The 12,166-nt window shown below is 54.2% G+C and overlaps 1 protein-coding gene across 3 annotated transcripts in view; it reads right to left on the bottom strand.

Annotated features, from left to right (window-relative positions):
- Window positions 1–11,412, bottom strand: part of ARHGAP8 (Rho GTPase activating protein 8) — a 51,953-nt gene extending 40,541 nt beyond the window's left edge. The window contains exon 1 of one of the 3 annotated variants that reach the window (XM_055395038.2): window positions 11,315–11,412. In XM_055395038.2, the coding sequence (XP_055251013.2) occupies window positions 11,315–11,327 (13 nt within the window). In that variant the 5' untranslated portion in view covers window positions 11,328–11,412. Of the gene's footprint in view, window positions 1–11,149; window positions 11,271–11,314 lie in introns of those variants that run through there. The other 2 variants (XM_055395034.2, XM_055395035.2) reach the window with 2 other exon arrangements.
- Window positions 11,413–12,166: the final 754 nt, after the last annotated feature.

The following is a 12,166-nucleotide window of genomic DNA, read 5'->3' as shown; positions in this document are numbered from 1 at the left end:
TCTCACTCCACTGACACCTCATGACAAGCGGGAGGGGCTCCCGAGGTTTGAAGAAGGGAGGGGGGCACCCTGTCTGCATCCTACCCTGAACGCCCGAGCTCCCAGCCCTGCATGTCCACCTTGGCAGGCCAGCCTGTTACAAACAGCTTGAGAGCAACCAGCTGAGGGCACCGCGGGGGAAGCCAGACACAGGGGTGCCTGATTGGAAACACAAGGGCTACTTCCTGGGGACCCGCCCACCAGAGGAGGAAACACATCCAGAACATTCTTGTTTCAAAGCCTCGCGGGAGGCACTGACACAGGGGTGAGCCACCAAGGGGCCCCAGGCCGCCCCCTCGGCCGCCCGAGTGAGGGGCGGGGGGAGCTCGGCCAACCCGGGGGCACAGCCTGAAGCCCCCGACCCTCCAAGGCCAAGAAGGCTTTGTTTTTCTTCCAGACTCTGCCGCAACACCCAGAGTGCTCGTCACTCCTGTTTTTTCCTTTGCAAGCTCAAAACCTTCACCCGGCCGCCTATCTCAAACAGCACAGGCGGCGTTACCCATTTTGAAGTTTGCGCACCAGGGCCTGAGCGTGTCACACACAATCTGTGCTTTGCTGTGGTGACGGAGGGCTGTGGGGAGGGTAACTTGGGCTGAGCGGGCCCCCGCAGGCCCATAGTTGAGGGAAACAGAAGGCTCACCTGCCGTTGGGGGCTGCTCCCTGGGCTTGGATCAGGGCCCGGGGGCCCACCTTGGCCCCCTGCTGCATGTGCCCCCACCCTGTTTGGGATGGACATACGGCCAGGGCAGGGGAAGGAAGACCCCCCCAATCCCACCCCATGCTGCCCAGGCGATCCTCAGGGAGGCCAGTGTCCTGCCCCCATCAGGCCCCGCACAGCTGCTCTCCAGGCTCAGGAGCCCCACGTGGCTCTGATGGGTAGGGAAGGCCCTTGGAGCTGAGGGTTCTGCACGAGCCTTGTGATGGTTGGTTTTATACGTCAGCTTGGCTGGGCTACGGTGCCCAGCTGTTTGGTGAAACACCAGTCTAGATGTTGCTGTGAAGGTGTTTGTGGATGTGATTGACATTTACAATCAGAATAGGAAAAGGAGTACGCCAAGCCTGGATATCGTCACCCTGCTTATTTAACTTCTATGTCGAGTATGTCATGCGAAATGCCGGGCTGGATGAATCACAAGCTGGAATCAAGATTGCCGGGAGAAATGCTGACAACCTCAGGTGTGCAGATGACACCGATAATGGCAGAAAGTGAGGGGAAACTAAAGAGCCTGTTGATGAAGTGAACGAGCAGAGTGGAAAAGCTGGCTGAAAACTCAGCACTCAAAAAACTAGGATCACAGCATCCAGTCCCATCACCTCATGGCAAATAGATGGGGAAAAAGTGGAAACAGTGACAGAGTTTATTTCTTGGGCTACAAAATCACTAGGAATGGTGACTGCAGCCACAACATTACAAGACGCTTGCTCCTTGGAAGAAAAGCTGTGACAAACCTAGACAGCATATAAAAAGCAGAGACATCACTTTGCTGACAAAAGTCCATCTAGTCAAAGCAATAGTTTTTCCAGTAGTCATGTACGGATGTGAGAGTTGGACCATAAAGAAGGCTGAAGGCTGAAGAACTGAAGTTTCTGAATTGTGGTGCTGGAGAAGACTTAAGAGTCCCTTGGACTGCAAGGAGATTAAGCCAATCCATCCTAAAGGAAATCAGTCCTGAATATTCATTGGAAAGACTGATGCTGAAACTGAAGCTCCAATATTTTGGCCACCTGATGCTAAGAGCTGACTCACTGGAAAAGCCCCTGATGCTGGGAAGGGCTGAAGGCAGGAGAAGAAGGGGACGGCAGAGGACGAGATGGCATCACTGACTCAACAGATATGAGTTTAAGCAAACTCGAGGAGATACTGAAGGACAGGGGAGCCTAGTGTGCTGCAGTCCAAAGGGTCACAAAGAACTGGACATGACTTAGTGACTGAACCACAAAGCTCACAAATGGACCCTTTCTCCTTGGTGGCAGGCATCGGAGCACCAGCTCCAGCACCCCCGGCTCCCTCACCCTCCAGCTGAGTCCATACACGCCTCATCTCCTCCATGGGCCTCTCACTGCCAAGCCCTTTCCCTCTGAACCGGGAATCATAGCCCCAGGTTGGGGGACATGGGTGCCAAGGTGCCACCAGCATTGCAAGGCTGTGCCAGCTGGAGCTGCAGACCAGGGGCAGCAGCACACAAAAGAGGCTTCTGACCACCTGACGGCTCCAATTATAATTCACAGCAAAATGGTTTGTTGCTAGAAAAACATATTTGCATATCACACAAATAGACCCTCGCAGCAATTATCCTAATGCCGTAGTTACAAACTATCACCTACTTACCTCAGGCAAATTAGCACCAGATTTAATTTGAGTGGCGCAGGTGATGTGTGGGGTGCTCAGAGTGAGAGCCTACACCCCGTATTTGCACAGCCCTGCTCTCCACTCAGGATGGTGGGCGCTGATGAAAGGCTCTGTGGGGAGGGCGGGGATGGGTGCAAGGCCATCCAGCTCTGACCCCGTATCTACAGGGAGGGCACCCAGGGAGAAAGGGGCTTGCTCAGGGTCCCATCGGGGCAGGGGTGCAAGTCCAGGCATGAGGGGAGGGACTGAGAAGGGGGCCGTCACTAAGCTGGGATCCCAGGGTCTCGGGGTACACCCCATCAAGAGCAATTTTCACCCTTTTGTCTCAGCGATGTCATAGACTTACAGATACAGATCCCCACTACCCACTCTTCATCACAAACACCACCCCGGGCACTGGCGAGAAGGCAGGTGTAGACTATTCTCGCAAATAGCGGGGCCCGAAGCCACTGGAACTGGGCGTGACAGCTGGGTGAAACACCCAAAGGCGGCAGCAGCAGGTCCAGATGAGCTGTGACCTGCTGCACGACGTAGTCAGAGGCCTGCCCACAAGTCCCAGGGGCACTGGCTGAGAAGACAAGGTGGGGGAGGGGTGGGGGTGGGGGTCTGCTGAGCACTGCCGGGCTGCCCAGCCCCTCCTGTGGTTCTTGCAGACACCAGCCTCAAGACTGGGGGCCGCTCCCTGCCCCAGCATCCCTGTGGCCCTGCCCTTGGTACCCAGGGCTCGCTCAGGTGTGTGCCTCTTGCCTGCACAGCCCTCGGGAGCGCATCTCATACCTCTGCCCTCCACCACCGCTGTCTCTGCTCCAGCCACACAGGCCTCAGGCTTGAGCCTCAAACAGACCAGGCTGTTCTTGTGTCAGGGCCTCTGCACGTGCTGTCCCCTCTCCCTGAAACACACGGCGACTGCAGGGAGTGAGCGACCCATATGGTTCCTGTTTTGGCCATTGGCTCAAGTCCAGGTCAATAATTCAGGCTGAATTCAAGGCTCACTGGTCTCCTTGGAGGTGGGATCCACAGGGATAAACCTCCCCTCCACCTTCAGATCCTTCTGTATAGAAAGATCTGGCTACAGTTCAGCCAGGTCAAATAAAGACTTTCCCTTTCGAAGAATAGCTATGACAATTGTGGACAGCATATTATTTAAAAGCAGAGACATCACTTTGCTGACAAAGGTCCATATAGTCAAAGCTATGGTTTTACCAATAGTCATGTATGGAGGTGAGAGTTGGACCAAAAAGAAGGATGAGTGTTGAAGAACTGATGCTTTTGAATTATGGAGATGGAGAAGACTGTTGAGAGTCCCTTGGACAGCAGGATCAAACTAGTCAATACTAAGGGAAATCAACTCTGAATATTCACTGGAAGGACTGATGCTGAAGTTGAAGCTCCAGTACTTTGGCCACCTGATGCGAAGAGCCCACTCATTGGAAAGGACCCTGATGCTGGGAAAGATTGAAGGCAGGAGAAGGGGACGACAGAGGACAAGATGGTTGGATGGCATCACCGACTCAACGGACATGAGTTTGAACAAACTCTGGGAGCTGGTGACGGACAGGGATGCCTGGCGTGCTGCCGTCCCCGGGGTCGCAAAGAGTCGGACACGACTGAGTGACTGAACAACGCCAACAACGAAGCCAGAGAGAAAAGCACCCTAGGTCCTGGGGGACGACCCTCCTTCCCCACCTGTGAAATGGGCACAGATTCTGCAACACAGAGCCACAGTGAGGATCAAATAAAGTCCACGGGAGCCATCACTCTGAAAGGCTGGGCACTCCAGAGGCAGGGACACAGTAATGGTCACCAGGGCTGCGCAAACCAGCGGGTGATCAGAAGACAAGATTAACCTTATTCGGATCCCGATAAAAAATTAAGGAATTTTTTAATATTTGAGAAAATTGAGAATGTGAATACTAAGTGGGTAAACTGAACTGACCTGAAGTGGGCATTAGACATTAAGGAATTACTGTTCATGGTTTGAAGTGTGATAATACTATTGTGTTCATGTCACAAGAGCAGAAACACCTTGCAGTATTTAGGGAGCACCAGTGTTAAAATATCTTCCCAACCCGGATGGCGCAGTGGTAAAAAATCCACCTGCCAATGCAGGACATGCAGGAGACATGGGTTTGATCCTGGTGCCAGGAAGATCCCCTGGAGAAGGAAATGGCACTCACTGCAATATTCTTGCCTGGAAAATCCCAGGACAGAGAAGTCTGGCAAGTGGGCTACAGTCCATGGGGTCGCCAAGAGTCGGACACGGCTGAGTGACTCAGCACATGGAGCGACTCAGCACATGGAGCACACAGAACTAAAATAACGTGGGAGCGGGGCTTCCCTGGGGGTTCAGTGGCTGAGACTCCTCGCTCCCATTGCAGGGGCCCTGGGTTCCATGCTTGATCAGGAAACTAGATCCCACACGCCACAACTCAGAGTCTGCACACTGCAACTGAAGACCCTATGTTCCGGAACAAGATCAGAGATCCCGAGTGCCACAACTACAAACAAACCCACAGAAGCAGGCGGTGAGCGGGTAGGGGATGGGCAGTGGGGTGAGAGAGCAGGTGGGGCTGAACCTAGGCCAGCCTCTGCCGCCACGCGGCAGCAATTGATGCTAGGGTGTCCTGCTTACCACCTCTCAAGTTCAGTTCAGTCGCTCAGTCGTGTCCACCTCTTTGCGATCCCATGAATCACAGCATGCCAGGCCTCCCTGTCTATCACCAGCTCCTGGAGCTTACTCAAACTCATATCCATCCAGTCATGATACCATCCAACCATCTCATCCTCTGTCATCCCCTTCTCCTCCTGCCTTCAGTCTTTCCCAGCATCAGGGTCTTTTCCAGTGAGTCAGCTCTTCACATCAGGTGGCCAAAGTATTGGAGCTTCAGCTTCGTCATCATTCCTTCCAATGAATATTCAGGACTGATTTCCCTTTAGGATGGACTGGTTGGATCTCCTTGCAGTCCAAGGGACTCTCAAGAGTCTTCTCCAACACCACACTTCAAAAGCATCAATTCTTTGGCGATCAGTTATCTTTACAGTCCAACTCTCACATCCATACATGACCACTGGAAAAACCATAGCTTTGACTAGATGGACCTTTGTTGGCAAAGTAATGCCTCTGCTTTTTAATATGTTGTCTAGGTTGGTTGGTCATAGCTTTCTTCCAAGAAGCAAGCATCTTTTAATTTCATGGCTGCAGTCACCATCTGCAGTGGTTTTGGAGCCCCCAAAGTTAGTCTCTCACTGTTTCCATTGTTTCCCATCTATTTGCCATGAACCAATGGGACCGGATGCCATGATCTTAGTTTTCTGAATGCTGAGTTTTAAGCCAGCTTTTTCACTCTCCTCTTTCACTTTCATCAAGAGGCTCTTTAGTTCTTCTTCACTTTCTGCCATAAGGGTGGTGTCATCTACATATCTGAGGTTATTGATATTTCTCCCGGCAATCTTGATTCCAGCCTGTGCTTTCTCCACCCCAGCTTTCCTCATGATGTACTCTGCATATAAGTTAAATAACCAGGGTGACAGTATATAGCCTTGACATATTATTTTCCCAATTTGGAACCAATCCATTGTTCCATGTCTGGTTCTAACTGTTGCTTCTCGACCTGCATACAGATTTCTCAGGAGGCAGATAAGGTGGTCTGGTATTCCCATCTCTTGAAGAATTTTCCACAGTTTGTTGTGATCCACACAGTCAAAGGCTTTGGCATAGTCAATAAAGCAGAAGTAGATTCTTTTCTGGAACTCTTTTGCTTTTTCTATGATCCAACGGATGTTGGCAATTTGATCTCTGGTTCCTCTGCCTTTTCTAAATCCAGCTTGAACATCTGGAAGTTCTCGGCTCACATACTGTTGAAGCCTCGCTTGGAGAAGTTTGAGCATTACTTTGCTAGAGTATGAGATGAATGCAATTGTGCGGTAGTTTGAGCATTCTTTGGCATTGCCTTTCTTTGGGACTGGAATGAAACCTGACCTTTTCCAGTCCTGTGGCCACTGCTGAGTTTTCCAAATTTGCTGGCATACTGAATGCAGCACTTTAACAGCATCAACTTTCAGGACTTGAAATAGCTCAGCTGGAATTCCATCACCTCCACTAGCTTTGTTGGTAGTGATGCTCTCTAAGGCCCACTTGACTTCACATTTCTGGATGTCTGGCTCCAGGTGAGTGATCACACCATCGTGATTATCTTGGTCGTGAAGGTCTGTTTTGTACAGTTCTTCTGTGTATTCTTGCCACCTCTTCTTAATATCTTCTGCTTCTGTTAGGTCCACACCATTTCTGTCCTTTATCGAGCCCATCTTTGCGTGAAATGTTCCCCTGGCATCTCTTATTTTCTTGAAGAGATCTCCAGTCTCTCCCACTCTATTGTTTTCCTCTGTCTCTTTGCGCTGGTCGCTGAGGAGGCTTCCTCACCTCTCCGAGCTACTTCATGAGAGTGGCAGTGAGAGGCGCTCAGTCGTGTCCGACTCTCTGCGACTCTATGGACCACACAGTCTGCAGGGTCCTCCAGCCCAGCACACTGGGGTGGGCAACCTTCCCCTTTTCCAGGGAACCTTCCCAAGCCAGGCATCAAACAAGGTGTCCCACAATGCAGGGGGTGGGGTGGGGGTATTCTTTACCAGCTGAGCCACCAGGGAAGCCCAAGAATATTGGAGTGGGTAGCCTATCCCTTCTCCAGCAGATCTTCCCGACCCAGGAATCGAACTGGGATCTCCTGCATTGCAGGCGGATTCTTTACCAACTGAGCTATCAGGGAAGCCCTTCAGTTCAGTTCAGTTCAGTCGCTCAGTCATGTCTGACTCTTTGCGACCCCATGAATCGCAGCATGCCAGGCCTCCCTGTCCATCACCAACTCCCGGAGTTCACTCAAACTCATGTCCATCGAGTCGGTGATCCCATCCAGCCATCTCATTCTCTGTGGTCCCCTTCTCCTCCTGCCCCCAATCCCTCCCAGCATCAGAGTCTTTCCCAAGGAGCATCTCAAATTCTTAAGTAAATCCATCAGCCCTCCCACCTACAATGCAAGCTGTTACAACAGCACAGACCTGGGAGCTCTAGGGACAAAGGTGGGAGCAGAGCTCCTCACAGCTGCCATGGCCCGCAGAGGCCCCTAGAACTTGACCCCAGGGGGTTATGGCCCCAGGAGGAGCTGCTTTCTGGAAGCCCCACACATGCCCCGCAGGTTCAAATCCTCCGCCCTCTGGCTTCAACCACCCGCAGCTTTTCTGTAGATGATAAATGCCCTGACCCAGTCCCCAGGAGGGTTCCTTTGTTTTCATTTTATAACCAGATAGGGGGAGGGAGTGGGCAGGTTCCCAGAAGGCTCTGGACTCCTGACCTGCCAAACCAGTTCTTTCTATGGAACAGCCACTGGCTCCAACCATCCAACTTCTTGCGCCCTGCTCTGACCAGAGTCACTGCAGAAAGAATAGCTGGGGAACAGGTTCCAACCAAGCTCAGTCGCCACAGTCTTCCCTGGGTGTGAGGGGAGGGAGACGACTAGTCCTAAGAGGCGAAAACAGGGATAAACCTGCCACGCCCTGTTTCAGGCACTCCATACAAATTACATTTGTTTCTTCTTCCCAGGAACCCCATGAGTAGCTGACAGCACTGCCTGTATTTTATGGGGAAACCAGGGCGCGGGGTGACCAGCTCCTGGCAAGCAACTCTTGGTCGCAGGGCCAGGATGAAGGCTCAGGGAGGCAGGCACCCGTGGCAACTGTTGACCAGAGCACAGCCCGCCTTCACTGAGCCTCAGGACACCCTGCCCACCTGGGAGGGAGAAAATGGGGACCTGACTCAGCCGGGTCTCCTGCCTGGTGGGGACCCAGGAAGCTGGACAGAGGCCAGATCCAACTGCCAGCAGCCCTGGGAGACTCCAGGAAGACAGCTGGGGCGGTGCCCTCCCCCGGGCATCTCCGAGGGCACACCCTGCCCACAGTGCCAGGCCCAGAAGGAGACCTGTCGATGTGCCCCGGGCGGCCGGGGAAGCCCCTGGATACACCCATCACGTCTTCCTTGAGCATCAGTTTCAATCAAAGGATTGAAGGAAAAGTTAATGAAAGGAAACTGAAAGTATTTCTTTTATCCCCAAGCTACTCTCACAGGGACTTGAAGAGAAGTCACTGGAAAGCTTGGAATGTGGTCCCCCAGGAGGCAGACCTCAGGGCCCTGGGATGTGCCCCTCCCTCTCCCTTCCCACCCTCTTGCCGCTGGGGAGGGTGTGGACACTGTCACAGCATGGTAGGTCTGGCTCTCCATTTTCTGGCTGGCCATGGGACCTCAGAAAGTCACCTAAACCTCCCTGCCTCAGTTTCCTCATCTGTAAAAGGGGACAGTAACAGCCCCTGCCTTGTGAGGCAAGTGTGAGTGAAGAATAAGGCAATTAAGTGTGCAGTTAGGGGACTTCCCTGGTGGTCCAGGAGTTAAGAATCCACCTTGTAGTTCAGGGGACGTGGATTCAACCCCTGGTTGAGAACCCAAGATCCTGCAAGTCGTGAAGCAACTAAGTCTGCGCAGCACAGCGGCAGAGTCCAGGTGCCGCGGTGAGGTCCTGCGGGCCGAAAGTAAGGCCCGAGGAGCCAAAAAAAAAAAAAAAAGCATGCAGGTAGGGTCTGAGAGCCTCAGCAAAGGTGAGTGTGACCTTCTGGGGGAAGGAGGGTCAAGGGCGTCACTTTACAGGTCAAAAGGCTGAGTCCCCTGGAGGGAAAGTGACCTGCTCAGAAACTAGGTCCCTGGCTCCTCCTGGGGCTCCTTGTCCCCATCCTGCTGCTTCCGTGCCTCGGCGTCCCCACTGGTGAAAGAGGGTAAGATCAGGAGGTGGGTGTGCCCGCCAGGCACCGCCAGGGTGGTAGAGCTCTCGCTGTCCTCTCTGTAACCATCCATGAAAGCCTCTCTGAAAGCCACCATCTATGGTGTGCCCAGGACAGCCTCACATGGCACTGGCTTGTCAGGGAGATGCCAAGATCCATGGGATGTTTAGTCATGTTTCCAGACCTCAAAACCTCTCATTACAACGCTCATTGATAGAGTGGCTAAAGATGTGGCGTAGATATACGATGGAATACTACTCAGCCATAAAAAGAATGAAATAGTGCCATTTGCAACAATACGGATGGATGGAGGGCATTCTGCTTTGTGAAGTACATCAGCACAAAAGACAAATACTTTGTTTTCACTTACTTGTGGAATCTAAATAGCAAACGAATACAACAAATGAACAAGCATCTCATGGAGGTTGCCTTTCAGTGACGCAGCGATATCATCCAAGTGCATTCCTACCCCCTGCACCTGACCACCTGCCAGGTACTGCCCAGGTATGTCCACCCCACCTCACACGTGACTCATTCCCAGACAACCACAGCCCCCCAGCTTCTGTGTGGCCTCAGTGTGCCCCACTTTCCTGCCTGCCTCTCACCCATTTCCTAACTCAATGGTCCACTCCTTCGGGAGGCCCTCCCAGACCTTCCACAGGCCTCTGGCTTCCCTATGTCACACAGAGGCTTGACTCTGATTCCCCTTTGGGCAGGGACTGGGGAGGTGGCCGTCCACAAGGACTAGACGGGTTCAGGCCTGTGCACTGTATCCGTCTTCACCCCTTGGCCCCTGCTCTGCCGCTGGCTTGAGAAATGGCTTAAAGTCACTGAGTTAAAGCAGAAACTCACAAATAAGAGTCTAAAACCACGGACAGAAACCGACCAAAAGATATCTGGTGGTGAGTCTTAGATTTTGAGTTCTCACCAGGACAAACGTCAACACTGCATTTCACAGACAAGCAGCACTGTGCTCTTTGGAATCCACACAGCCCTCTGTCACAAAACCTCAAGTCTGTGAGCTCCAGGCAGTCAAAGCCAGGTCCCACCCCGCCTAAGACTCAGGAATTCCTCCCCGCCCACCCGGCTTCCTTCTCCCCGGGAGCTCTCCACACAACTGGCCAGGCCCTGGGGAACCCCCAAGCCAGTGCTGTGGACAGTGGCCCTGGGCCAGGGTTTGCGAAAAGGGACAGTAACCTGGGGCTCTCTCCGAAACTGGCAGTTTGGGAGGCTGATTTAACTTCAGTTCAGTTCAGTTCAGTCGCTCAGTCGTGTCCGACTCTCCGCGACCCCATGAATCACAGCATGCCAGGCCTCCCTGTCCATCACCAACTCCCGGAGTTCACTCAAACTCATGTCCACAGAGTCGGTGATGCCATCCAACTTAGGGGCATATTAAGTCCTGCGGGGCGGGGTCCATCCCCTGTGACCAGCGGGAGGTAACCCCCAGCTGGAGCCCCTGAGTCTGAAGAGACTCAGCACATGCTCTGCCTCAGTTTTCTCATCTGTGAAGCAGGTCGATGCCTCCCAAGTTCGGAATGAGGGAGCTGCTGTGAGGGCGACTGGGGACCCCGAATGAGGGGAGGAAAACCGGGGAGGTCGGCGAAAGTTTGGGCTGAGACGGCCCAACGACAACAGACGCAAACAAGCAACCAGAACAAACCCAAACAAGAAAAGGCGGGAGGAGCGGCGGGGCCGGGAGGGAGGTGGGGGACGGGGTGTAGGGACGGGGCTGGGAGGAGCGGCGGGGCCGGGAGGGGAGGAGGGCGGGAGCAGGGGATGCGCGCGCGCGTGGAAAACGCGAGGCGGGGTGTGCGGGAGCGGGCGAGGGGCCGGGCCGGGCCGGGGCGATCGGGAGCAATGGGCCGGGCCTCAGAGCCCGCGCCGCCTGCCTGCCCAGACCCAGGCGGGCTCCGTCCCGCGGACACCCCGCCGCCTTACCTGTCGCAGCCCCGCGGGCGCCTCACCTGGGCTCCGCGAGGCGCGGCGCCGCACCTGGCCCCGCCCCGGACGTGGCTCCCGCGAGGCCGCGCCCCCCGCGCCGCCCCTCCGGCGCCGTCTCCCTGGAGCTCAGGCCCGGAGGGACCCAGGGTCACCGCGAGTTACCATTGCTGCGCATGGGCAGAGCCTCTGCCCCAGCCCTTTGCCGTTGTTCGGTCGCTCAGTCGCGTCCGACTCTGCGACCCCGTGGACTGCAAGCTCGCCAGGCTTCCCTGTCCATCAGCAACTCCGGGAGTCTGCTCAAACCCATGTCCATTGTGTAGATGACGCCATGACCCCCTTAAAGTGAAAGTGAAGTTGCTCAGTCGCGTCCGACTCTTTGCGACCTCATGGACTGTAGCCTACCAGGCTCCTCCATCCGTGGGATTTTCCAGGCAAGAGTACTGGAGTGGGTTGCTTTTTCCTCCTTCAGGGGATCTTCCTGACCCAGAGATGGAACCTATGTCTCCCTCATCGCCCGCAGACACTTTACCTTCTGAGCCACTAGGGAAGCCCTACTGACCCCATTAGGCAGGGGGTCATATGAAAGGCCCCTTAGCCCTGGAGGTGACATTGAAGAGTCTGGGGCCCCAGGCAAGGGGAGGGCTGGGCTTCCGATAGGATTGCATTCTAATCCAGAGGTCTTCCCAGGTGGCTCAGACAGGCAGAGAATCTGCCTGGAATGCCGGAGACCCGAGTTCTGATCCCTGGGTGGGAAAGATCCCTGTAGAAGTGCGTGACAATTCCAGTATTCTTGTCTGGAGAATTCTGTGGATAGAGAAGCCTGATGGGCTCCAGTCAATGGGGTTGCAAAGAGTCAGACAGGACTGAGCGCCTAACGCTTTCGACTGTCATCCAGAGAGCAATTCAGGAGTGGCATTCTGAAGGTGGATCTTTCTATCAGGCTGGGTGTCTGTTGCCCACTTTTCTGGCTGCAGCTCTGTCTCCATCGCCTCCCCCGCAGTCTCCCTGGCTTCT

Source organism: Moschus berezovskii, chromosome 6 (assembly GCF_049115385.1).
Source record: "Moschus berezovskii isolate FMDL1 chromosome 6, NW_MosBer_1.0, whole genome shotgun sequence".
Classification (NCBI taxonomy): Eukaryota; Metazoa; Chordata; class Mammalia; order Artiodactyla; family Moschidae; genus Moschus; species Moschus berezovskii.
The sequence above is the reverse complement of the archived record's forward strand: the minus strand, read 5'-3'. Positions and strand labels throughout refer to the sequence as shown.